At 61.2% G+C, this 27,554-nt stretch overlaps 1 protein-coding gene across 1 annotated transcript in view; it reads left to right on the forward strand.

Annotated features, from left to right (window-relative positions):
* The first annotated feature begins 713 nt into the window (after positions 1 to 713).
* KCNG2 (potassium voltage-gated channel modifier subfamily G member 2) overlaps positions 714 to 27,554 on the forward strand; it is a 35,082-nt gene continuing 8,241 nt past the window's right edge. The window contains 2 exon segments of the mRNA XM_046025134.1: positions 714 to 765; positions 16,433 to 17,034. Of these exon segments, the coding sequence (XP_045881090.1) occupies positions 16,468 to 17,034 (567 nt within the window). The 5' untranslated portion in view covers positions 714 to 765; positions 16,433 to 16,467.

Consider the following 27,554-nt stretch of genomic DNA (forward strand, 5'->3'; position numbering starts at 1 on the left):
TCTGGGCAGCAACCGTACCCATTCTGCCCAGAGGCACCTGCCCCCAGGCGGGCTTCTGCTAGGCCTAAGGAGGACTCCGCATACACATGGAATGGTCCCGGAGACATCCTTCCCATGGGAGAGGTGGCCTTCCACCTCTGGGGTGCCAAGCTTCTCCTCATTCAGTGACTTTCCACAGAGAAGGGACCTTCCTTCCCAGGTCTCGGCGTTCAGGCTCAAGCTGGGACACTTCCTGCAATTGCCCGCGATGAAACGTCTCCTTACCAGAGCTGCGTGAGTCGTCCAAGAGCCATGACACAGACGTTGCGGGTTGGCGAGGCCCGGACATCTGCTCCAGACTCCAGAGCCTTCCCCGGGGCTCGCAGGGTCGCGCCCAAGGGGACAGACCCTGGTTCTGCCGCTTTCCCACGGGGTTGTTTCTGGTGGGCTAGGAGGGCTGGGGTGGGGGGTGTCTGCTGCTGCAGCCGGTGCGTGTGCGTGAGCGCGCGTGTCTGGGAGTGCGTGTGAGCGCGTGGGCCGGCCCCGAGCGCCCGCTCCAAGCAGACCCAGCCCTGCGCTCCCTGCCCGGGCCGGCGGGCCGTGCGCCCGGGTGTCTGTCCACCGCCGCCGGGCGGATCGCCAGGGCCCAGCGGGGCGGGGGCGGCGCACGGGGCGGCGCACGGGGCGGTGCCGGACTTCGCGGGCTGCGGGCTCCGGAGAAGCCGCTCCGCCCCGAGGAGCCCGCGGCCAGGCGAGCAGAGCGGCGGCCCCGACTGCGGCCCGGAGGTAAAGCTGCGCGCGCCGTGGAGCGGGGTCTGCGCCGGAGGGTCGCGGGGCAGAAGCGGGGCCTGCGGAAGAGCAGGAGGTCTACACCCGGGACGGTGGCGACGGGAGCGGGGAGGGAGGGTCTACAAGGGAGGGTTCCCGGCAGGAGCAGGGACAAGGGGGCGCGGCACGGGGGACAGGTCTACACTGGAGTCTCTCCGGGCCAGAGCGGGGCGGGGGGCGGGGGTGTCTACACCGAAGGGGCCGGGGCGGAGCACGGCAAGGGGGTGCAGGCGCCCGTCCCCACGCGGCGCTGCTCCCGCGCGCACAGTTGCTCCTCGGTTGCGCCGTGGAGGTGGGGGCGGTTGAAGCGCCCTCCGGACGCCCGGGCCACCCGAGGCGGGGCGGGGCTGTGCGGGGCGCCGCCCGCAGCCCCCCGCCGAGATCCGAGACCCCCGCAGGCCGGCGGGCGCCCTGGGGGAGGCGCGCTCGGGCCGCTCGGTGCGCTTCCGCGGAGGTCGGGGCGGCGGCGGCCAGAGCCTTCCTGCCTCCGACCGTCCGTCCGCGTCGGGTCTGCGGGAGCCCGGGTGAGAGGAGGCGCGGGAGGGCCAAAGCGGCGACCAACCCGCGGGGGTGACCCGGGCTCCCCGTGCGCTCGTCCCTGCTTGGCCCGTGGGCGCACCCGGCTCGCGCGAGAAGGAGGCGGGACCGGCGAGTGCCGGCTCGTGGGGGCCCTTCCCTCGCCGCCCCTCACGCACCCCTGCGCACGCACCTGGCGCGCATACACCTTCCACGGGCACCGCCCTCCTCCCCGCCGGCCTTCCCGGCTCCCGGGCGCAGACCTGACCGGTGAGGGGGTCCCGGCGCCGTCAGCCGCGAGTTCTGCAAACTCGGGAGCCGCCGAGGGGCCTCCCACACCGGCGCGGGGAGAGCAGAGCCCGGGAGGGGGAGGGGACGGGGGGGGCGCGGGGGAGCCACGCGGGGTCCCTCTGACCAGCAGCGCCGGGGAGGGGAGTTCCGGAGAGTTCCCTGCGCCTGGGCGTGGTTGTGCTCTGGCGGTTTGGGGGTCACGGTGGAGCCCCCCTCCCCGACTGCCTTGTTCCACAGGGTTCGGTTTCTGGTTTCTGGCTGTGGGAGTGGGGCCACTGTCGGGACGCTTACTCCCTTTGTCACCTGGACGGAAACCCCAGCCCAGAGCTGGGCCCCTGTGAATTCTTGGTCTTTAGGATTCCAGAAAGTACTTCTTTTACCTGTCCCAGGCCTCCCTTTCTCCTCCTCCTTCCCTGGGCTATAAAAACAGATGGTTTCCTCGAGTGTGTGCTCCAGGCCAGCGTCTGGACCAAGTAGCAGGTGCGAGAGGGGTTCTGACTCCGCGGGTGTGAGTCAGAATGGCTGGCTTCCCCCAAGGCGCAGCGCAAGAGGGGTTGGGTCCCAGCCCTGACGAGGGGCGGCTGCTGGAAAGGTTAGTTGGGTGAGCCCTCCGAGGTCGTCCTGTGCACAAGGCACAAGGCGTGAACGCGCAGTGGAGGGAGTCATGAGATCCCTGAAACCCAGGAGGGATCCCACGAACCCCGCACTGGCTGAAGCAGAAGAGAGGCGTCTGGCCAGGGGTGGAGGACCCCGCCGCGGCTCGGCTGCCCTCCGGAGCATTCATAATTCCCAGCTGGTCAAGGATGCTCTGGCTCTGGGTACTTTTCAACTGGGAATTGGGGGAGGGGTGCATTAGGGCCCATTCGGGGGACGAAATCCCCTTGACTGTGGTTCCCTGGTGCGTACCGGCCACAAACATACAAAGAATGATGCGCTACGGCTAAGGAAAGACACGTTTGTTTCTGTCGGAGACAGGTTAGGAGAACAGTTTTGAGATTCTTTCCAAGGCCAGTGCCGTCCAGTGTTCTGGTCTCTTTCCTTTTACAATGTATATATTCCCCTTGGCAAAAGTTTTTTTAATACCTTGAGATTTCCATAATTCAAGAAAAATTGCGAGTTTTTGCATGGGAAGAAAAGAAGAGGACACGCGTTGTCAGCAGCTCCGAAGCGGGAGGCTGTGTGGATTTTCTCTTCCGTGCTTGGCACCGAGGCCCGTGCGTGGCAGATGCTCCGAGGACATGAGCTGGCTGTGGGTCGTTGGCGCTCTAGCGAGGAGTTTGTACCCAGTGTGTGGTGGGCGCTGCATGGTTGCAGGTGCACGCCCCGACCCGCAGTCCGCGTGGAGCGCAGCGGCCGGGAGCCGACGGTGAAACGCCGGGGTTTGCCCGGCAGAAGCAGGTGGGGTCTGAGTGCCTTGGGGGGGTTCGGCAGCCTCTTCCTCCTCTTCCTCCTCCTGTCCCACGTTCCACGGCTCTTCCGCAAGCCCCGCCGCTCGCTCAGGCGCTGGGAGGGTGTCCTCAGCGCGGCTGCGAGCACGGATACGTGCGGGTGGGAGGGAAGGGGAGCAGATGGGTGCGACCAGGGTGTGTGTGTGCGCGCCAGCCCTCAGCTCGGCCTCCCTCGGACAAGCTGCACCGTGAGGAAGGCAGATGTTGGCCGGAGCCCAGGATGACAGTTCCTGGAATTTAATGAAATTCCTGAGTATTTTTAGCCTTTTCAGATGTTTGAACAAGGAGGGTGAAGTCTCAGACTCGAGTGGTGTTGGGCACAGGAAATCGAAGGCGAGGGCCTTCCGGGGCCCCCGCAGAAGCTCAGAGGCCGTCGGGCTGATCTGAACAGCACAGTGGTTCTCACTCAGTTCTGTCCCGAAGAGGCCGATTTGTTTCCGCCCACGATTAGTGCTGGCGGAGAGGCTGTGTGATGCGCAGGCGCCTGCCTGGCCCTAGTGGGACTCGGGGTGCGGGGCATGAACAGAGGTCCGCCCCTGGCTGGCTGTCCCCATACGTGCCCTTGCCCCTCGGCTGCTGTGAAATCAAGGCCTTGGGTTGACCCCTGATCCGGGCCACACCCCCATGGGTTTGGTTTGGTGGGTCGGGTGGGGCCCAGGGATCCGCAAGTCTCTTCGTTTTGAAGGTTGGAAATGCTGTTTTGGGTTGGAACTGGCATCAGTGTGGCAAGCAGAGAAGAGAAAGGATCAGGGTTTCCTGTCTCACCTTCATTTGACTGGTTTACATTTCCTTCAAGAAGTGGACAGTTTCTGACTGTGACCAAATTCCCTGATTATTTCCGCCAGAAGAAAAAGGCATCTTTTAGGCGAGGACGGTAGTAAATACAGGGACGGCTTCTCCATTACGCGACACACTACGAGTTGAAGAACCCAGGTCTGGAGAAGACGCAGGCGTCAGAGCTGGCGGGGCGGCATCAGGACCCGCGAGTCCTTGCTTCTCCTCCGGGCGGTCGCGACCTATCGTTTTCCCAAGGATCCCACAACACTGGTGGGCGTGCGGAGTGTGGGGCTTCTGTGGGGCCCTCCGACCCGGCTGGAGGCCGAGACGGGCCACGACCCCCATGCTCCGTGCCCGGCACTGCCCTGGGGCCGAGCTGCGATCAGACGCCCCAGCTGGTGGGAGAGCCACGTCCCGGGTCTGGCGGGAGTGTAAGGACAGGGCCACCCTTCCAGCGGGGCTGGCCCGTGGGTCACGTCTGGGCTGACGCCCGTTTCCGGGGCTGTGAGGACATGACTTCGCAGCAAAGGGCATGTGGCATGGGAAACCGCCGGCGCTGAGCCCAACGGACATGAGGAAGGTGGTTTCTCGTGTTTCCAGAAGCAACACGTGCAATTTGAAAATCCCTGTGATTGCTTCTCCCTCGTTATTAAGCGAGTCCACGGCTACCATGGCAGACTGGGGGACGAGGTTAAAGAGAGGCACAGATTTTTAGGATCCTGTGTGATTTCCACACTCTGGACGTGGTGGCTCCGGATTCACTCGGACGTGTTCTCTGTCGCTCCGTGTCGGACACGCCTGTCGCTCCGTGTCCCACGCATCGGCACGGACGCCCGCAGTCACGCACACACTGGCAATCGCTGTATGTCCTCACACTTTCTTATGTTCTACTGAGAAGATTTTGCATGGAATTGTCAGTCTGTCCACGTGTCCTTCTGTGGTTGGCCACGTGGATCGTTTCTAAGTCTAAATACCACTCTTTATCTTTGTAGGTAAATGCTTGAAAACTTGGCGTTTGGTCAAAAGGGATGAACGCTTGAAGCTCTTGATACGCAATGTCAAGTAGTTTCACGGGAGAACCTGGGGGGCGCGGTCGGTTGGCGCCCCACCCTTGGTCTCGGCTCAGGTCGTGATCTCGGGGTCGTGGGATCAAGCTCTGCACTGGGCTCCATGCTCAAGGTGGAGTCTGCTCGAACGTCTCTCTCTCTCGCCCTCACCGCTCCCCCACGCTCTCAAACAAAAAAATAAATTTTAAAGAATCAAATCGCTTCTTGGGGAAGTTGTGGGGCTGGTCCCCGTCATAGCCTCCTCGTCGTCACAGTGGGTGTCTTCACCGTCCTCTCTCTACAGATTTCCAAAGTGTCCTTTTGTTGTAAAAGCAGTACGTGGTGGTCATGAACCATTCTTGCAGGAGGGAGTTGTGAGTGAGAATATGTGCCGCTGGCCGGCCTTCGGCCACGTGTGCGCACGGGAGCGTCGGCCGTGAGCCGGGTCTGCGGGAGGTGAGACTGTGTCTCTGAAGACCGAGGCGTGGTCACGGGGCAGGAGGAGCTGTGGACAGAGACAGAGGGACACGCGTCATACGCACACACACACGCAGGCATGGGTGCACGTGTCTGCAGACGCACACGTGGGTGCGTGAAACGTGTGCACACGTGCACGGACACGCAAGGGTGCGCGCATGGATAATGTGCATGTACACCCGAGTGCACATCGGCACACACGTGCGTGGACACAGACACGTGTGTGAACACGTGTGTGCACGAACACATTGTGCACGTATGCCTGCACCACATAATGCAAGAACGCACACACATGCACACGGGTGCACGCACGTACACGTAATGCGCGTGTGAACAGACGTGTGCATTTGCACATGCGAACGTTTGTGTGTGTACACGCGCACACACACAATGCACGCACGAATGCACACACGTACGATGCGCACATGAATAGATGCATAGATGTGCACACTGCGTGTTTGCACGCACGAACACGCGCACACGGGTGCACACACAATGCACGCACGAACACGCGCACACGGGTGCACACAGGTGGCATGCGTGCGAGCACAGGCGTGTGGGCACCTGTGTGTCTCTTCGAGCGCGTGCGTGTATACCCATGTGCACACAAGCCTGGTGGCCAGGGAGAGCTTCGAAGAGTCACCAGGCATATCCTGTCAAGCCAATGCTGATCCAGAGCTGACTCGGGGCTGAGGAGACGCCTGGATGATGGTCTGCGTGTTGGTGTCTCGCTCACACCCCTCTTCCAGATGTCTGTGTGACAGAGGGACGTAAGGGCCCTGAGAACACCTCCCAGGGTGACTTCAGGCCTTGTCTCCGCTGAGTGGCAGGAGCCTGTCTCCCAGGACACAGCTGCCTCTGCAGGCTCAGCCGGCTCCCGAGATGAAGGGCGGCCTGAGGAAGCTGTCCATCGGAGCTCAGAGGGCCTGGTGGCCTCTCCCGGATGCTGCCCGTGGTGGCTGTGCCCCAAGCCAGTGTGGCCGGCGGCCTGGCCCACCTCATTCGTGGGCCGGGCCTGTCGCCCTTTCATGACCTCAGGGGAGTCTCCTGATATGGGTTCTGCCAGCCCCTCTCTCGTTGCCCACAGCCCTGGGCAAGGGGCATTGTTGTGGGGACCTTCAGATGTGCCCTGTGCCCGCAGTCAGGCCTGGAGAAGAGCCCCTTTGGAGTCGGGGCCGTCTGTTAGCTCTCGGAACACGGGGCTGCTGGGGAGAGGCTCCGGGACGTGGGTTCTGACTGGTCCTTATGGCGTTTCCAGCCACCCGTGGAGTGACCTCTGGCTCCACTTTCTGGGGCCAGCACCTCCCCTGGGACTGCGTGGTGACCCCCGTTCAGGCTGTGGCCAGAAACGAGGGCATGGGAGCCTCCTGAGGCAAATGCGGATGAGAACCGCGCTCTTTTCTCGTCACCAGCCGACTGACAGGTCCCCACGCGTGTGCTGCTTCGGGTCTGGAGTTAGAAATTCGTAATAAATGGGGGGTCTTGCGCCATTTACTTTTCTCTCGTCCCTCCCCACGGCCCGATCCTCCGTGTGGGAAGCCCCCAGAGCTGCCTCCCTCGTCTGTTTTTTTTTTTTTAAGATTTTTATTTTTTATTTATTTATTTGACAGACAGAGATCACAAGTAGGCAGAGAGGCAGGCAGAGAGAGAAACAGATGGATAGAGAGAGTCAGGCTCCCCGCCGAGCAGAGAGCCCGATGTGGGACTCGATCCCAGGACCCTGAGACCATGACCTGAGCCACAGGCAGAGGCTTAACCCACTGAGCCACCCAGGCGCCCCTCCCTTGTCTGTTTTTAAGTGTAACATCAGGATTAGCCCCAGACCTGGGCCACCTGGAAGGGACTTTGGAGAGACTGTCCCAGCTTGCGTTTTAAGGCTGGGGAAGACAAGGAGAGCAGCTCAGAGCCCTCCGCCTCACCCGGCTTCCTCTGTGCGGCGGCTCCTAGGCAGACACAGAGGCACGGGCTCTCGGTCCATATTCTTCCTCAAGAAGGGCCTCCGAGAGGTGTGTTTTGTAGGGACTCTATGCATGGGGGCTTCCAATGGGCCCCCGGTCTTCCCTCACATCCCGTGGGACACTTCTAGAACTTCCCCAGCATCTCCATTTGCCCACAGGCGTAGTCACCTGCATGAGCACGGGTCTCCCTCGCCAGGGACCCATTACGGGGCTTCTGAGCCTTATAGCCTCTTTGCACATGTCACACACTTAATGTGAAGCAGTTGTGTTCACATCTTGAGTGATGAGCTCAAGGACACACTCTCCTAAGCAAATGACTAGGACACATTCCCTGACTCAGTATCCCTTCCCCAGCTTGCCCCAGGCCCAGACAGCCCCCTTCCCTCCGACTGTTCTCCATCTTCTCCTCCGTGGCAGCACTTGGGGTGTCGGGGCCACAGCCCCTCACGTGGCTGGCCCTCCTCACATCACACCTAGAAAAGCTGATCCTGGTTGCGGTGCCCCAGATCGAGTCCTGAGCTGCACGGGAGAGCCTGGGGTCATCAGCCTTCAGCTGCACGCGGATTCCGTTCTGCCAATCTATGACGTTCTGTCCTAAGCCTCAGCCCAGCAGGGAGGGTACTTGTGTCCACTGAGTCATCCTCTTCAGACAGCACTCCAGGGCACCCAACCTGAGAAGAGAGGCTGTTCACCTCTTCTAGAAAACACAAGATCTTCACCCAAGGATACTAATGGCTCTGGCCCACCCAGGTCATGGGATTTCACCAAAGCCTTCCTCCCTGTCTCCTTCACTACTCTGGGTTTCAGACTTCTCCTCTGCCACTGTGGGGACCCAGCCTGCAGGGCTGGCAGGGCCCTGAGCCCGTGGCCAGTGTCTGTGCCCCAGGCCAGCACGGGCATTCCGGCCAACCCTGTCCTATGATGCCGGCTCAGTCAGCCTCACATGCTGTCCTGTTCCTGGGCTGAAACAAGCCCCCACCAGTCTCAAATCAATAGAACTTAGAAAATGTATTAATTCTTTTAAAACTCCTAAGAAAAGAAATCTCCAGGCTGAGGCAATTTCACTAGAAAATTCTACCAAGCATTCAAAGAAGAGTTAATCCAACCAAACATTCAACAGAAAGGAGGGAACTCCTAACTCACTTTATGAGGTTAGCTTTACCTGGAGACCACACTGGAAAGCACAAAAAGGAACTACAGATCAAAATTTTTGTGAACGTAGACAGAAAATCCTAAATAAAAAATTAGCAAATTGAATCCAGTGATGTATAGACTTGCAGACCAAGTGAGATTGACTCCAGGCGTGCAAGTCCGGCTCAACATTAAAAAATCTATCAATATGATCCACATCCACAGAACAGGCATAGCGTCATACCAACTGATGCAAAAAAAAAAAAAAAAAGCACTTGATAAGATCCAACACCCACCCATATGAAAACTCTCAGAAAACTAGAAATAGATATTCAACTAGACAAAGAGCATCTACAAAAAACCTCAAACTACTGACCCATATCAGTGAAAGACTGAATGTTTTCCCCCTAAGATCAGGAATAAGACAAAGCTGTCCACCCTCATTGCTGTTACTCAACCTAGTACTAGAAGTTAGATAAAACCAGGGAAGGACATAAAAGAGGTACAGGTCAGGAAGGAAGAAGTACAGCTGCCCTATATGCAGATAGCATGAATAGCTATGGGAGAGTCCAAGGAACGTACCCCAAACGTCCGAAACAAACGGAAAGACATACCATGTTCATGGATTGGAAGACTCCATGTAGCTTAGCTGTTTTTTCTCCTCAAATTGATCTGTGGATTTAATAAAATGTCTATCAAAATCCCAACAAGAATATTTGTGGATACAGACAGCTTATTCTGAAACTCATATGGAAAGGCATGACCTGTAACATAGCTAAGACGATCTTGAAAAACAAGAATAAATCGTGAGGTCTCACAACCCGGTATTCGTGTTCATTATAGAGATCCAGGAGCCGGGACCCCATGATGCTGGCAGGAGGATAGACAGATGCACAGAACAATGGAACAGAACACAGATCCACACCAGTATATCCAACTATTTTTTTTAAGGTTTATTTACTTATTTGACAGAGATCACAAATGGGCAGAGAGGCAGGCTCCCTGCTGAGCAGAGAGCCTGACGCGGGGCTCGATCCCAGGACTCTGAGATCATGACCCGAGCTGAAGGCAGAGGCTTAACCCACTGAGCCACCCAGGTGCCCCTCCAACTAATTTTTAACAAATTTGCAAAACCAGTTCGGTGGAGGAAGCAGAGCCTCTACAACAAATGACATTTGAGCAACTGGTCATCCATAAGTGGGAAAAAAAGAACCTTATCCTTAACCTCACACCTTGTGTAAAAATTGAATTAAAAATGGATCACATTTTACGTGCAAAATGCACAGCTGTAAAACTTTAAGGAAAAAAAAGAGAAACCCCTTTGGATTTGGGGTTAAGCAAATAGTTCTTAGACTTAACACCAAAAGTATGATCCATAATATCTGGCTTGACAAATTTGAGCTCATCAGAATTAAAACCTGCTCTTCAAAGGACCATTTAACAGCATGAAGGGAAAAGCTGAAGTGAGAGAATGTGTTAAGACACTGACAGTTTGGAGGAATCTTCAGGGACTTGTTCTGTGTCAAATAAGCCAATCTCTAGGTCATCATCCTAATCTAATCTCTAGGTAACCATTCTATGTAATATTCTGAAATGACAAAAACACAGACTGTTCTGTTTCTGTGACCCTGAATCACCCCCAGGAGGGTGAGCACGGCCCGGACGTGCTGAGTCACCCCCGAGAGGCAGACGTTCGTTAATGAGGAGGACACGTCCCAGGCACCGACTGCCCAGACCGCTGGCTCTGGAGGGGCGGGCAGATCGCCGGGGCTGGTGGCTGTGTCCCTAACGGGGTCTCGGTCGCCCGGGTCCTCTCACAGCTGCGAGGGGTCCGCCAGGGCGGGCCACGGCTCGTCGGAGCCAGACGGTCGTCTTGCCGGTGGGGACGCTTGCAGGGGGATGGCGGAACGGCCAGGAGCAGAGCCACAGGGGCCGTCCTGGCCTGCTGAGCCCGACTCCGTCTTCCTGGGCCTGCGCTTCAGGACTCGGGGTCCAGCCATAGTTGGCTCCGGCCGATTCTTCAGGGGAAATCATGTGGCCCCCGACCAGTTGCACCAGAAACCTCCTATGTGCTGGGCCACGGGCCAGACCACACGCCCACCGTGCTCATGCCGGCCGTGCCACCATTCGGGGACACACGACGTGTGGGGCAGACAGGCTGGCGGCATCCGGGGCCCGTCTGAGGCTCATTCGTCCCCAGCTTGTCCCTTCGGTGAGGACTTCCTGACCACCCGCCACACTCCGGGGACCGTGTTGGGGTGTTTGATACATCTGCGGGCACGAGATGGCAGCCATTCCCTCGTGGAGCCCCCGTCCCAGCAGGAGCAGAAAGAAGACAATCGGTCGATCAAACAAGCGAGCCCACGGCCTGCGCGCCTAGGAGCAGAGCGCTAGGCCGGAGGGAAGCCCGCCGCAGGCAGAGGCTGGGGAAGGCGGGGAGTTCGCCGTGGTGAGAGCTGAGGGCCGGAGGCAGATCTCAAGGGAGGAGAGGGGCCGGAGGTCGGTGGCAGGTGGCGAGGACACTGCACGGGCCAGACCTCCGTCCGGGAAGCAGACACCAGAGCAGATGTGGTCGGAGGGACGACTGCCAGGCCTCGGGAGCCTCCCTGGTTGCAGCGCTGGGTGCAGGGGACAAGCAGGGAGACAGGCCAGTGAGGATGAGGCTCAGACCAGAGGCATTCAGCGGTGGACCCTGCCCCCATCCACACGAGCCGGGAATTCCCCAGAACATCAGACATGGGCGTCAGCCTGGAGGGGTTCAGAATTTGCAAGATTGGCACCACCGGCCGGCGCAGAGCTGCTGCGGGCTCTGTGCCGACGGCAAGGAGGTCGGGGACAAGTGTGCACTCGTTCCCTTCTGCGCCCAGATGTGGCATTCCTTCAGGGACACTGCTCCGGGGTAAGCCGGGCTGGCCTCGCTGTGAGCCTCCTGACAGATGGGGGGCCCGGTGTCCTCTTCATCCAGCTCCCGACCTTGTGTGTCTGGTCATACAAAATGCCCTAAGAGGACGACTCAGACCTCATTCCTCGGGAATCTGTGAGCTGCACACAGTGAGCAAACGGCATCCGGTTCCAAAGTCAGTCTTGGGAGTGTGTGTGTGGACATGGGCGGAAAGTCGCGGGTGCTGGTTCTTCGCGTGACATCGCAGAGCGCCGCACCAGCACCAGGGTTAGGGTTAGGGTGTGGCAGAGCGCCCCTGACCAAGCACCTCCCGAGGATGGCCACCGAGCACCCCAGCAGCGCCCGCCATCTGGGCCTCACCCAGAGCCCAGCCCCCACTGTCCCGTGGCCCCAGACGCACCAGCTAGGAGCCCTGTGATGCGGGATCCGAAATACACGTGGACTTCAAGGTGAGGAGGTAGAGGTCGTCTTACCCGTCCCACGACACACACAGAAAGCCAGGGGCGCGCTCTCCGGTCTCAGAAGCACTCAAATGAGGAGTCAGATTCCCATCACCTCGAGGAACACCGGTGGGAGCCTCGAGGACGGTCGGGCTCTCTAGGTCCGGGAGGAACCCGAGGTGTCTGCCTGCCAAGCCACCGCGAGCAGCAGGCACACCCCGGCCGGAGAGGAGGGCTTGCGGCTGCACGAGGGGACGGTGGCGAGCGAAGCCCCTGTGAACACAGAAGTGCCAGGACCCCGAGAACGGGGCTCTCCCTCGCATCCCGATGGTGCTTTGGGGAGACATGGCTCTGCCTGCTGGCGCTGTGGGCTCCCACTTCACCCAAGGAGCACAGCCCAGCCAAACACCGTCCCAGACCGGCTGATCCGGCAAACGGATGGAGGCAGACAGGTTAGCAGGACCTATGATGTCCTGGGTGAATCAGCAGGAATTGGAAGGGAAGGGGTGCGGGGGACTGGCAAGCACCCCGGCTCCTTGACCCCGCAGCACAGCCACACCCTGCCCTGGGATACGCGGTTTGCAATCTGCAAAGTGAGCCCGAACCTGCCCCCGAGGGTCGGCGTCACCCGTGACAGAGGAATCCTGGCAACCCTGGACCCCGCAGGCCCTTGGACGGTCCCCGAGCGGCTGTCCAGTCCGCAGACACCCCGCCCCAGCGCCTAGTGCCCCCGGTCAGGCTTCCTCCCCCTTCCGCACCCCACCCTGCTCTTCTGTTCCTGGTTTCTGTTGGCCAGGAAAGGTGCTTAGGGACTCTGAGAGCCGTCACGCCGGCTGTCCCCGGATGAGCTGGGAGACGGACCGCGGGGGCGTGAAGGCCAGTGGGTGCCAGCCCCCCACTCAGGGCCCCCTGCGGGACCCCGCTTCTGCCCTTCTGGGGCAGGATAACGTCCCTCTCAGTTGACTCTGGTCCCCTGTCCTCATTCACAGCAACCTGTGCCTTCTCAGAGTCCCAGTTTGGATGACAAGTTACGTGGGGGAGGAAGGTGACCGCCAGGGCAGAAGTGGGCCCTGTGAGGTTCAGAGACCAGTCAAGGGACGTCTGGGGGGCGCGGTCGGTGAAGTGTCTGCCTTGGATCTCAGGGTCCTGGGAACGAGTCCCACATGGGGCTCTGCTCGGCAGGGAGCCTGCTCCTGCCTCTGCACCGTCTCCTGCTTGCGCTCACTCTCTGTCCCTCTCCAGCAAATAACATCTTTTTTAAAAAAAGAAAGAAAAACTCAGTCAAGCAGCCCAAGATAATGGCTCTACGTCCTTTTTCTCCCTACAGGAAGCAGGCGGCTCCGTTCTAGAATTAAGAGCCTGATGCGTCAGAGGCTTTGAGTAATCGTGGTGACACGGACGTGCACTCACGCGTGAAGCCGCCGACAACGTTCTCTGCTAGGCCCTGTTCCTTGCATCTTCCTGTCTCTTTAAAGTCCCAGGAACCGCGGGTTCCACACACAGAGCCTCACGGTCCCCAGATGTCTGAGCTCAGTTCCTCGGGCACATCAGAGGAAGGGATGCGGAAGCCTCCCCAGGAGCACCAGCCCGAGAGAGGAGAGGAGAGCGAGCGGGTCAGCCAGGGAGGCCCCTCGCAGGACTGGAGAGCTCTGGGGGCCTCTCACCCCGGCCTCTCTGCCCTAGCGAGAGGTGCCCCTGCAGATGCTGAGCCTCAAGCATCTTTGGTCTGCGCTGGGCAGGCAGGGCGGCCAGGGGGACGCAGGCACAGAGACCCAGGCAGGGGCAGCTAGAAGTCCACCCAGCGTGGGCACAGACCCGTGGGAGGTGGGGTCCAGGCGAACATGAGACCAGGGAGACCCAGGGCCCAGGGGAACATGGGTCCCCAGGGATGTGGGCCCAGGGAGACTTGGGGACCAGGAGAGAGAGGTCCAGGGGGATGTGGGCCCAGGGCGGCTGTTTCTTGTTCCGCTCCGCCAGGCCTCTTTGAGGAGGTCTTTTCTCCGTGACGTGTCTAAGCCCTTCCTTCACGTCTTTGTGTGTCTGGAAGCTCCATCCTCTAAACACCTTGGGCCCTCCCTGACCCCTAATGCGCCTGCTGCTCCTTGCTCTGGCGGCCATAGCCCTGTGTGTTTCAGAAGTTTGCTTTGTGACTTCATCGTCACTGGGGCTCCCTCTGTAGGAATCCCACAAGGCTGGACGTGAGAGCTGGTCCCACCAGAGCCATGGACTGTGCACATCTGGGTTCTGCGGACGTCCCGTGCATCCCAGGGTCAGCAGCCCGCATGCTCTTGGCCCGCGGCTGTCCGTCACCCCCACAAACAGCGGCCACAGCCCCTCCAAACACCGCCCGTGTCAGGTTGAGAACCGCGGCTGTGGACGGAGGGTGTGCGGCTCTAACACGGGCCGCGGGGACAGTGCCGACCCGAAGCCACCTTCTGTGAGCGATCGTGTCTGCGCTTCGAGTTTCACAGACCGAAATCCCAGCCGCAAACCACTATGACGGCGGGTGTTGAGATCCACGCTCTCAGTCCGCACCCAGAGCCAGGCCAGGAAATCTCGTGGTCTTCCCACGGCAGCAAATGGGTTTTTTCTAGTTTACCCTTTTCCTGAGCGTGTGGCCCAGCTAAGGTCCCCGGAGTTCACACCGTCCGCTGCCGCCGTAACAGTGGGACCAAGTGACGGTCCGTGAGAAGGGAACGAGTCTGACGGACCCCACACCTTGACAGCAGAGAGATCAGACTTCATCCGTTCCCACACGCTGCCTCGTGGGGACCGGACGGCTCTCGGCGGTGTCATGAATGAAGCTGCATCTCTTCACATGTGGCTCTTTTCCCCTTTCCTGTACACTTTGTGACTTTTGCTCACTTTTCTGTTGAGCCGTCCGTCCTCTTAAAACCAGCCGCGCTGACAGGACTCTTGCATTTGTGTTGGGAGTGGGGATGTGTTCCCGGTGCTGGGAAGTGACCGTGTGGCCTCCTGAGCGAGCAAGAAGTCGACTGAGAACACTTTCGAAGCGAGGGGTGATTTATACTTCTATGTCTACACATACGTTCTGGAGGGGACATGTTCTGTAGCACGTGTGTTCTGTGGAGCATGCGTGTTCTGGAAACACGGTTTCCAGAGTCCCGGGGCCTGGCGGATTACCCAGTTCTTTCAACGACTGCGCATGCCCTGACGGACACTTGGGAGCACGCACCTGATTTAGCTACAAAAGGACTCCCTCATCCCGTTCATCCCATTCCCTGGACTTAGTGTGTGACTCAAAAGGGTTGTGGGGGGGTGAAGGGGAGGGACCGAAGCCCCGGGCAGCCCAGACAGGCTTCTGCACGTGCGTGTCACGTAAGCCGGGTTAGTTCTCTGTCCCTCGTGGTGAGACCCGACGCCGGTATTCCCAGCAGAAACTGCCGTCCCGTCTTCGGGTTCCGCAGCCCGGGGGGAGGGTGTGCGGTGCTTCCCCCCGGAGTGTGGGACCTTCAGCGCCTTCCCAGGAGCTGCAGCCTCTGGTCCTCGCCCGTCAGCCTCACAGGGCTCCGGGCACTCGGGACGGTGACTCCGTGAGGGCCACACGCCGCCCCTGCAAGTCTTCCCTGACAAATGCTGCTGTTTCCTGCCATTTCGAGTGCAGATGCCTTGTGACCTCATGAAGGAGGTTCTGTCTGTGAGCCCGGCGGGGGGGGGGGACGGGGGGGAGGTGCGACCGGGAACTCTCAGAGCTCCGCACCCCTCTGAGTCTTCGGATCTGAGGGAGCAGCAGGAAATCTTGGCAGCAAGTGGCCGTGACTCAGACGACGACTGCTTTCCGGGGGGGGGGGGGGGGGAGTCTCAGACGACGACTGCTTTCCGGGGGGGGAAGTCTCGCTCCTTCAGCTCAACTGCCACCTTTGCCCCAACTCTTTGCTTCCGAGAGGCTCCCCGGCTCTCCCAGACCTTTCGGGTGCCCTCCAGAGCACCGTCTTGTTTCTCCTATAGACCTCGCCTTGCAGCTGGGGTGCTGGGCTCCCTGTCCCCCAAACTGGAGCTCCGAGGAGCCACGTCCTCCGTGTCAGGTGTCGGGCACACGTGCTCCCCCCGTGCCCCTGATGGCCGGCCCGAGCACACCCAAGATTCGACCTCGGTCACTGTCTCCCTTCCAGCCACCAGCTCACCTTCCAGAGCCCAAGAGCTCCACGAAAACTCATTCCCGGGGTGCCTGGGTGGCTCAGTTGGTTGAGCCTCTGCCTTCGGTTCAGGTCATGATCTCAGGGTCCTGGGATCGAGTCCCGCATCGGGCTCCCTGCTCAGCAGGGAGCCTGCTTCTCCCTCTCTCTCTGCCTGCCTCTCTGCCTACTTCTGATCTGTCTGCCAAATAAATAAATAAAATCTTTAAAATAAATAAATAAATAAAACTCATTCCCTCCGTCTTTCCCCCTCGACCTTTATTCGAGCAGCCCGTGAGCCTGGCCAGGGTCCCCTGCGGGGCATCAGCTCGGTGGCGCACCCTTGGCCGCTGCCCTCCTCCGGGGCGGTGCACTGACCGTAGGGCACCACCTCAGCGGGGCTGCGGGGGCTGAAGGGGCCGGCTGTGGGGTTCGTGCAGGGGGACAACCGGCTTCTTCCCAGGCCGGATCCCCACACGTCCTGACCCTCTGTTCCTTCGCAGGCGCTGCATCCAGAACCCGCCGGGCGCCCGGGGCCATGGCACGGCTCCCCGAACCTGCGGGCGACCGGCGCGTGGTCATCATCAACGTGGGCGGCTGCAGGGTGCGCCTGGCCTGGGCGGCGCTGGCACGCTGTCCCCTTGCGCGCCTGGAGCGCCTGCGGGCCTGCCGCGGCCGCGACGAGGTCCTGCGCGTGTGCGACGACTACGACGCGGGCCGCGACGAGTTCTTCTTCGACCGCAGCCCGTGCGCCTTCCGCGCCATCGTGGCGCTGCTGCGAGCCGGCAAGCTGCGGCTGCTGTGCGGCCCGTGCGCCCTGGCCTTCCGCGACGAGCTGGCCTACTGGGGCATCGACGAGGCCCGGCTGGAGCGCTGCTGCCTGCGCCGTCTGCGCCGCCGCGAGGAGGAGGCGGCCGAGGCGCGCGCGGGGCCGGGGAGCCCGGGGGGCGCGGGGCCCCGCCAGCGCCTGCGGGACCTGCTGGACGACCCGCGCTCCGGCCCGGCCGGCAAGCTCTTCGCCTGCGTGTCCGTCGCCTTCGTGGCTGCCACGGCGGTCGGCCTCTGCCTGAGCACCATGCCGGACGTCCGCGCGGAGGAGGAGCGGGTAAGCGGGGCGGCCGCGGGGACAGCGGTGCGGGATGGGGGCGCGGGGAGGGTGCAGTGGGGATGGGGCGGGGCGGGGGCAGACTCCGAGGCTGCGGGGCGTGGGGGCGGAGCTGGGCCTGAGCAGGGGCTGCTGGCCCCCGCGGAGCTGGTTGTGGCCAGGCAGAGGGTGGGGACAGCTGGGACCTGGAGGCAGCGAGGCCAAGGGGGAGCCAGCCGAGTGCTGGTCTCGGAGCCCCTCCCCCGTCGGGGGCTGACCCCGATCCGATCGGGGCCCACCGCCTCCTGCTCTGGTCCAGAGCCCCAGTGAGCCTTCCGGAGGAGGCTCTGGCAGCAGCCACATGGCACCAGCCGCGTGGCCGGGCCCGGATCAGACGGCCAGAGAGCGTCAGGCTGCGTCTCCTCTGCGGCAGCCCCTCCAGCCCGCGGGCCAGCAGCCCCCAGACGACTCACTGCCAAACGCGCCGCATCATGATGGTCTAGGGAGTCGCATGCTCTAATCTCTGGTCCTGGGTCTTGAACCAAGGGGACACGACCTCATTCAGGAGGGACACCAGAGCCAGGCCCGGCATCTGCACAGACAGACTTGGGGTTGGCTGTGTTGAGGGGCTGGGCGCATGGTACGCTGTCCCTGTTTGGTCCCTGAGAACGCCCGCCCCTGTGACCAGAAATGTTCCCAGTCTGGATGTTGCCCACCACGCGTCAGCATTTATGCACTGAATGCACCGTGGAAGACCCAGGGGACATTCCGGAAAGGCCCAGAGCGTGTGCTGTCTGGGGCCGCAGGGCCAGGAGACGAGAGGATCCTGCCATGTTTGGAGGGCGGAGCCGAGCATTCCAGCCTTCCTCCTCGGGGCTGTAACCCTCCACAGTCTCCTGCTTCCCCATGGCAGGGCTGGGCCGAGGCTTCGGAGCACCTTCCTTGGGCAGAGAGCTCGAGATCGAAGCCTCGGAGCCCCTCGGAGGTCAGGAGGTCAGCCTGGAGCACAGGTGGTGGGGTCACCCCTTATCCAGAGGCAGTGACGAGCTGAAGGCCAAGGTGCTTCCCCCCGAACCAGTAGCCGGCTGACCGGGAGCGTGGCGACCCTGACGGCAGAGTCCGTTTCACTGTGAGTTTTAGGAGGTCGGTTCCCTTGGCCGTTGCGCGTCTGATCCCCGAGCCGTCGTTTCCAGAGGTCTTAGCTCCGGTTTCGGATTCTGCTTCAAAAAGCCACTTGCCGCGTTTGGATTTTCTAAACCGTAGTAACACCAGGCAGTACGCAGACGGGAACCACATATACAGTAGAGTCGGGACACCGGAGAGGTCGGGGTTGCCTCGTTCCTGACGTCTCTCGGGAGTCAAGCTGGCCCCCGCGCAGTCTTCGAGCGCCTGCCGGCCCCCCACGTCCTGGGCACCACCCCGTCCCGTCAGTTGTGGGATTACAGGGGAAGAACCCCAGCGTTGGTGAGCACATGCCGGACTGTGTTGTGTGCGCCCCTTGCCTGGGGACAGACACCTGGGGGGCGCCGGGTCCCCCGCACAGACCAGGAGCCGAGTCAAGAGCAGGTGTCGCTCATCGCCATCTCAGGTGAAACCTGCCCGGAGCCGACCAGCATCTCGCCGAAGTGCGCGCACATTGTCATGACCGCCGCCGCCGCATCCGGAACCTTTTCTCTTCCCAAACTGGAAGTCTGCCCCGGTAAACGGGACCCCTCCTCCCCCAGCGCCCAGCACCCACCGTCTACCCTCTGTCTTTATGACTGCGGCTCCTTCAGGACCTCCAAGCGGAATGGAACCGGATTTGTGCTTGTGGCCGACTCACGTCACCGAGCAGACGTCCTTCAGGTGTGCCCGTGTGCCAGCGGGTGCAGAATTTCCTTCCTGCTTGAGGCTGAGTGGATTTCACTGTTACGCACACACATTTTCTCATTCGTCCGTCTGTCTGTGGACGCTCGGGTTGCTAACCCTCCGGGCTATGGCGCAGGATGCTGGCGTGACCCATATCAAAACCCCTGCTCGAGTCCTTGTCCTTCGTTATTTTGGGTAAACATCCAGGCTTGCAGGATCATACGGTAACTCTGTTTGGGAAACCTCCTCTCTGGTTTCTGCGCTGGCTACACCACTGACTCTTTCCAGGAACGAGGCAGATGGGGTGGAGAGCAGAGGGAAAGAAACTTGGGAGCCTTTTAGTGCTTCCTTGTTGGGGTTTTTCCAGTAGAATTTGACTTGAAAGTCACAGGGCTGCGGTATTTGCTGTACGTGATTTCCGATTTTACAAGTGGCTAAAAGATTTCTTTTTGAGTTTGAGTATCGTTCTCCCCACGGGGTGTGCCCCCACCTGACCCCCCGGGCTGTGAATGCCCTCAGGGACCCGAGGGCCGTTCTCTGGCCCCTCCAGCATGGAGCCGTGGGGCTGGAGCACCCTCAGGGCTGAGCGCAGGCCACGGAAACCCGCCCCTCTGAGGGTCACCGTGTGCATGGTTAGGCCGCTCGCAGGAGCCTGGCAGGTGCCGTCCCCGTGAGCTCCTGACCGCTGACTCCGGCGGGAGCAGCTTCGTGGGTCACTGTGTTCCCGGCGCCACTGGAACAAACGCCACGGACTGCCTGGTGCAGGCTCCCACGCGTCTGCCTGCACAATCCCGGCGCCGGGCCCCCGGGAGGGCACCGTGCTCTGCCTGCCAGCCGTCAGGGCTCCCAGCCCTGGTGTTCTGCCCTCCCTGTGGCTCCTTCCTCTGCCCACAGCTCTCCAGCCTCCCTCTCCCGAGGACACAGATGACTATGGGCCCCTGGTCCAGGGCCGTCCCCAGGGGACTGGGAGCCTGTGTGCCACGATCTCAGGCCAACCCGTCGTAAGACGTCTCCTCCTGTGAGGGGATCCCCCTCCTGTGAGGGCTTCTGGGCCTGAAACCGTGAGACGTGGCATGTCGGCGCCGTATCGGCACACCTGCCCCCCGCGGCGTCTCCAGGGAGGAACCGTGGTCGCGCTCGGGGGGTGACGGTCCGCATGTAGGGAGTGGAGACCTTGTGTCGGGCGCCTGTGTCTGTAACGGGAAGACAGAGCTGCCTAGAACACTGGGGAACACGCTCCAGTCCGCAATCGTCCGTGGGCAGCACGTGCCCTGTGTCTCCAGCAGCTCTCGAGAACCCAAGAAAGGAGCTTCCCTGCTTCCAGGCGTCTCAGGGTGCGCCGGCCCCCTCCCCTCCGTGCCCCCTCAGGCCCATGGCTGCCAGCTTCTTGGTCCCCACCTGCAGGACCCACACTGCCTGGTCCCAGGAGGCCTGCTCCTCACAGTCGGCTCCCCCGAGCTCCCACCGTGAGCCGGGCTCATCCCAGCACCGCGTCTCGGTGGCATCCCGAACCCCAAACTTCTTGTGGCCAGGCCTCAGGCCAATCTGCTCAGTGGTCCCAGCTTGCCTGCAGGGACAAACGTTAACGATGTAGCCAACTGTGGCCACAGAAAGGTACAGTGAATTCTCTCATGACCAAAAAGTACTTTCTGAGCCAGAACACACCCAGGCACACCCGCTTCACCTCGGCTCCCGGAATGGTAACCAGCGGAGCCCCCGCCGCTTTGTGACCACGCCAGAGGGGCTCCACGCAGCAGATGGGTTGATGTCCGAATGCCAGGTGCTCGGACAGAGTGTGGGGTGTGTGCCCCACGGAGTGAGACGGGATCACCACTGTTTAGGGTGGAGACTCCCAGGCCCCCGGCGGGGGGTCATCTCCAAGCTCCCACTCCGTGTCGCTGTAGGAGCCCTGAGCCGGAGGCCAACTGTGGCCTTCACCTTTGGGGTGGGGGGGCTCTGGGAAGGAGAGGACAGCCCCTCGCTGCCCGGCCTCGCCCCTTGTCAGGCCCCAAGTGAGCACACGCCCCAGGTATTGTGGGATCATTAGGGCTCACCGGATCTGGAGCAAACAAGGCCACCACGGCCGCATGGCGTGTCCCTGGGGCCCAGCACCCTTGAGGTGGCCGGGAGAGGCCAAGGCCGTGCCCAGCTGCTGGCTGGTGTCTGACACCGAAGGGAGACATCCGTTCTAGCGACTCCGTGCTTCGTGGCGGGAGGACGGGGACAGGAACCATCTGCTGCATCCCTTCTGTGCGGCCGCCACTGGGGTGTTGCTGGGAGAAGGCGCTAGCAGCCACCCCACGGCTAGCAGCGGGGCCAGGTCTCACACACGGACTGTTGGAGGACAGGGTGTCCCAGGGAGGCTGCGCTTGTCACAGCCATCGCTTCCCCAAACGCGGGGCTGGTCCTGGCCTCAGTCAGTTTTTCTCCTCCAAGCCCGCAGGCCCGAATCGAGACCCGCATGATCAGCTCCAGATTTCGCCACTGTGAGCTCCGCCTGGAGTCCTCTAGGAACGCGTTGGGGACAGCATCACAAGCTGGGGAGCGAGCTTCTGCGGCATTTGGCCCCCGCACAAGGGTGGGGTCTCGCAGTTCTCAGAGCAAGAGCTTCGCTCGGGGGCTAGGCTTTTCCGGAGAAACAGAATCAGAACCGACGAAAGTGGGGGGCCCGTCTCCTGCTGGACAGAAATGTCTGTCCTGTGTCCAGCCCTCCACTGTACTTGGGGGAACACAACAGGTCCGGTTCCCTGGCTCACAGCGAGGCGACTTTGCCTCTGACGGGTCACACCAGGAGTATCACCCACGTCTCCTTCGTCAAGGTTCAGCGAGACTTTGGCCTTGGACGTCAGAGCTGCTGCTAGAACGTGTGGCATTTGGGCTGCGGATGGATGTGTCCTGCACGTCAGAAGGACAAGAATTGGGGTTGTCCCCCCAGATTCCCAAGTTGAAATGGAGGTGACGATGTTAGGAGGTCAGACCTTGGACGGTGATGAGGTCACAAGGGCGGAGCCCCTGTGAGGGGATCACGTCCTCATAGAAGAGACCCAGAGGAACCCTCAGGCCCTGGGCTGGGAGGACTCGGTGAGAAGACGCTGTCTGTGAACCAGGAGGCAGGTCCTCGCCACAGGCCAAAGCTGCTGGCTTGGACGTGCGGCCAGAGCTATGAGGGGTAACATGCACGGTTTCAGCCGCCACTGTGGGGTCCCTTGTGACAGCAAGTAGAGGTGTCCCCGGCCTGAGCACGGGCCTCACACACAGACAGCAGGTAAGGGTCCCCAGGTCTGAGCAGGGGACTTAGGTTCTCATCTTGAGCTCCTGGAGGAGCTTCTCCAGTCCATGGTGGCAGGAGAAAGCAGCATTGGTTAGGGCCGCGGAGCAGGAGTGGTCGGCAGGGGCCGCAGGCTACTGGGCACCTTGCACACGCAGTGTTCACCTCACCCCTGCAGGGCACAGCCGGGCTCCCTCTGGAAACAGTGAGCAGCCTGTGTTGCACCTGCCATGGCTCCCGCGGCTGCAGGGGCTGGGACAGCTCCCAAGCAGGCGGCCACAGGCCCAAGGGAAGCTTTGCTCGCTCCTTGCTGGAAGGAAGAAGGAGAGACAGTGCTCAGCAGGCTGACCTGACAACCGTTGGGGGCTTCCCCAGGGCTGCAGGGAAGATCAGGGGCTTCCAGGACCCCCCAAAAAGAGAATGGCTTTGGTTGGTTTATGTTCCTGTTCGCAAAGATGTGATCCAGTCATCAGCAAAATCCAGTGGCAAATTTTGTGCAGTAAGCCAAGCCTCATCCGGGAGCCAGCCGTGCCTGCCGCTCAGGCTCTCACTGCGTCCCCTTCCTCTCCTGCCGCTCAGGCTCTCACTGCGTCCCCTTCCTCTCCTGCCGCTCAGGCTCTCACTGCGTCCCCTTCCTCTCCTGTGAGATGAGGATGTCATTGCCCAGGACTGCTAGGAAGGGCCAGGTGAACCTCTGTGTGGGACGGGCACTCCAACGGGTTCGTCAGCAATGTGGCGGAGCTCCTCCCATCCCCCAGCCCGGCACCGGGCTCCGCCCCTCTGCCCGGAACAGCAGTCCAAGCCCCACGTCTGCGAGACCCTTTGGTGAGGCCATCACAGGCGCTGGAACAGCCAGCACGGCCAAGGGAGGAACTTAAAGGTCAGGATGTTCTCCCTCCGTTTCTGCACGGATTGGGCACGGAAAAAATGCCGGGGGTGTGTTTTAGATTTGTGTTTCAGTCTGAAAAAAAAGAAAAAAAGAGTTGTACTCAAATGGCCAGAATAGAGGCTACAGATTCTTCTTTTTTTAAGACCAGTTTTTAGAGTAGTTTCGGGTTCGCAGAAAAACTGGGAGGAAGGTGCAGAGATTTCCGTAGACCCCTGTCCTGACACGCACAGCCTCCGCCGGCCCCCGCGTGGTGCCCTTGTCTCTGTCGGTGAACTGACACGGACACGGCATCGTCAACCAAAGCCACAGCGGCATAAGGACTTGCTCTCGGTGCCGTCTGTTCTGTGGCTTGGGACAAGTGTGGGATGACGTGTCCACATTGGCGTCTTATGGTGCGGTTTCACTGCCCGGAAACTCCTGTGGTCCGCCACGCGGTCCACCTAGTCGTCCGATCCCCAGGTCCCGGCCACCACGGGTCTGTGCTGTGTCCGCGATTCTGCCTTTCCCGGAGCGCCGCACGCCTGGAGCCACGCAGGACGTAGCCTTTTCAGACTGGCTCCTTCTCTTTAGTGACACACAGTCAAGGTTTCTTTGTCTTCTCTTGGCTCGACCACGTGTTCCTTTTCACCGCGGAGGGCTGTCCCGTTGTCTGGGCCGACCAGTTTGTCCTTCGCCTCCTGGAGGGCACCGGCTGGCTTCGAGCTCTGGCGATTATGAGTCCAGCCGCTCTGTGTGTGCAGGCCTGTGAGATGGAAGGTTCCGGTCACGTGGATACGTAATGAGCAGGACTGTGAGATGGAACGATGGTACATTTGGTTTGTGAAGGACCGTCCAACGGTCCCCGTTCTGCGCCCCCACCCACGGCCGTCAGTAACCGTTTCTGCGGTTTCGCGTCCAGAACGTGGCGCTGTCGGCATGTTGGAGTTTGGTCTTCGGGTCGGTGCGCGGTGGGTCTGGTTGTTGCCTCAGTGTGCGTCTCCCTGAAGGCGGCAGAGTCGCGGAGCATCCGACGCGTGGTTCCAGCTCAGGGTTGCGGGATCGAGCCCCACATCGGGCCTCAGCTCAGCGGGGAGTCTGCTTGGATTCTCTCTCCCGCTGCCCCTCCCCTCACGCACTCACTCTCTCTCCGTCTCTCAACGACACAGATCTTTTTTCAAAAGTAGATTAGCATTTCCCGGTGACATAGAACTTGAGACATCCCGTCCTCGGCTTTTGGCCATCTGCGTGTCTTCTGGAGGACGCAGTCGAGCTCCTGGCGGTAAACCTGGACAGATGTTGGGGCCACACCATGGCTGGACCCTCTGGAATTTTACATCTCAGATGTGTCCACACCGAGCGTCCAGCAAGTGATCGACACAGTCCGGAATTTCCTGCCCCGGCGCTCGTTCCCAGCGCAGACGTGCTCCCGTTGGGGGGCTGCTGGGTCCGTGGTCCTTCCCACCTTGGGGGCAGCACGTGGCTGCGTCGTCCCCTCTCAGACTGGAGGAGAGTGGCTGGTTCTCAGTCTGTTCGGAGGCAGTGCTGACTCCCAAGCCCTTTGGTGCAGACCTGAGACCCGGTCCCAGGGTTCTGTTTGCCATCGTCTCTCCAAGGGCGCCGAAAGAGGCCAAACGGGGTGTTCGTTAAGTCCGCAACACTGCACACAGAGCAGGGCCCGGGGCCCGCCGCCTGCAGGACAGCCACAGGCCTGGAAACCCTCCTGTCTGCGCTCCCAGCCCGTTACCGCCTCTAGTGAAGGCAGACGCTTCAGAGCCGTTGAGAAGAAACTGGGCCATTCGAGTAAATTACTCTGGACGGTGCTTTGCCCTCGGAAGTCAATAAGCGGCGGCTCTTTTCACCTTCTTGCGCATGAGGAGGAAGCCGACATCGTGCAGGACGCGCCGGGTGGCGGGAGCGCAGTCGGGGGCTGAGGGCAACAGCCGGTGGGTTCTCCAAAACCCAGTTTCCGCAAACGGACGGCAGGGAAGCAGGGAGCGCCCGTCCAAAGAGGCCATTAGAGTCGGACGCCCGCCTCGCGTGCCGTCAGCAGAGACCGTGCCGTGCCGGATGCGGCCTCGGCCTCTGCCTCCCCTCGGAGTCCTCGGGGGACGGAGGCCACACCGCCGCGGGGAAGCCGCTGGCACGAGAAGCAGCCTCCCCCTCCCCCCTCGCCCTGCGGATCCGCGGGCCTGCTGCGGCGGGGGCACAGCTCGCGCAGGAGCCCCTCCAGCCTGCAGATGGGAGGCCGCCCCACGCGACACAAATGCCAACACGACACGTGCACACACGCGCCTGCACACGCACACGGACGCGCTCGTGCACGCGGGAGCACACACGTGCACACGCGCCCATGCGCCGCAGCCTGAGAAGGCTCCAGCAGAGAGGGAGAATGTGGGCTTCGTTCTTTGCGTTACTGTGAGCACATCCCGAAGGGTCCGGCTGTCCCTTCCTCCCCCCGAAGCCGCCTGTGTGGGAGCAGCTCTGAGAACAGTGAAGGTTGACGGAAGTAGTGGAGACAGGACGGTCTCCGCGTGTCCGCGTGTATGACCCCACGCCTCCCAGCATTTCCGTCCTAGGACGGAGCTATTTGACTGACAAGCGGTTTTTTAAGGGACCTAAATCCATCCAAGCACAAATTCATCAGGCACCACCCTGCCTGGGGGAAGAGACCTGAGATTCAGGTGATTTTAGGGTCCACGTAAGCCTGAAATATTAAGTAGTAATATTAGTATTACTAATAGTAATTAGTAATAGTAGTAGTAAGTAACCTGAAGGGACGTTTTCGGTAGTAAGACGTTAACTATCCCAACTCGGCAAACGGGCTTGTGCCATTTATTTTACCAAAGGGTTAGTTTGCGGGCACATGGGAATAGTTCGGGAGGGTTTGGAGTTAGGACACGGGCAGGAAATACATTATGAAATCCGTACGCTGAAGGGTCCTGGGCGCTCCAACGGGCGACAGCAACGTCCCGCGCCACCTGGGCTCGGCAGGGCTTCCGTGGAGGACTCATGGGGGTGGAGAGCTGCTCTTTTCCAAGCCGGCCTGGGAATGTCCATCCGGAGAAGAAGCTGGGTGCTTCCCTGAGAACGGGTTTGTGGCCTCGGCGTGCTGCAGAGCTGGGGGACGTACCCTCCAGCCTCGTGTCCAGGGGTGGGGTCAGCTCGGGCCCCCCCAACCCTGCCTCCCGCCAGCTGCCCCCCAGCCTCACCGGTCCAACGCCACCTGTCCCTCTGCCCCCAGCCAGCCCGGACGACATGCACGTCTTCAAAAGTGTCTTCCCAACCGTGAGTGGGACACTTGCTCCTTGGGAGCGGCACGCGCCATCCTGCCTGGCTTCCTGACGTGTCTCCATGACACCGCAAAGCCACGTGCCCTCTCCAGACCCTCGCGGCATCTAACCAACAGGCTCTTTCTAGCTTGAAGTCGTCCCTCCTCCTGCTGTGTTTGCGCTCCTGGCAGTGAGCCAGGCTGAGACGAACCCTCCTGCTCTGGATTATCTCCCGGGGTACGTCCACCCGGCGTGCGGCGGCGTCACCGGCCCCCTTCTGTGCCCAGAGGAGGCCGTGCGATCCACGTGAGCACAGACAGTCACAGACTGTCCCCGGCCATGGGCCATGTCCTTATAACAGTTTGCTCGACTCTTTTCTTTTTTTAAGACTATTTATTTGAAAGAGAGAGAATGAGAGAGAGAGAGCATGAGAAGGGGAGCGTGAGAAGGAGAAGCAGATGCCTGCCGAGCAGGGAGCCCATCAGACTCCATCCCAGGACTCCAGGGTCACAACCGGAGCCAAAGGCCGTCGCCCAACTAACTGAGCCACCCCGGCACCCCAGTCTGCCCGATTCTAACAGAAAGCCGTCTCCTGGCCTCCGATTCCACACCCTGTCAGCAGGAGGCTGACGTCTCTCCGCGTCGTCCTCGGCCGCTCGTCCCTCTGAGGACTTTCTTCCTCGGCCGCGTTCACTGGGCGGCTGCCCTGCCCTTCATCTGGGCGTCCAGCATTTTCCCAGACACTGCTCGAGGGGACCCACCGCCAGTATCGGCCCCACGAGGGTCCCGGCAGGGGCCTCACGCAGCCCCCTGCGTCCTCTGCTGCCCACATGTGTTCCCCTGCTGGCCCTCGGCAGCCCCAGGCTCAGCCTCCGTCGTCCTGCCCCTCCGTCGTCCTGCCCCTCCGTCGTCCTGCCCCTCTGTCGTCCTGCCCGTCCGTCCTCCTGCCCCTCCGTCCTCCTGCCCCTCCGTCCTCCTGCCCCTCCGTCGTCCTGCCCGTCCGTCCTCCTGCCCCTCCGTCCTCCTGCCCCTCCGTCGTCCTGCCCCTCCGTCCTCCTGCCCCTCCGTCCTCCTGCCCGTCTGTCCTTTGCTCTGTTGCTGCCTGTGCCCGAGGTGTCCTCTCCGTGGGGCTCCTGCTGCTCCCGCCAAGCCCCCACGGCCCCCTCCGTGCACGCCCTCCCACGCTGTCCCTGTCGGCCGCAGCCTCTTGTTCCGCAGCTGTTCGATGGCCTCGGGCGCTGGGTCTTGCCTGACGTGTGGCTGTGCCTCCCTCACACGGGGCCCCCGT

Source organism: Meles meles, chromosome 12 (genome assembly GCF_922984935.1).
Source record: "Meles meles chromosome 12, mMelMel3.1 paternal haplotype, whole genome shotgun sequence".
Lineage (NCBI taxonomy): Eukaryota > Metazoa > Chordata > Mammalia > Carnivora > Mustelidae > Meles > Meles meles.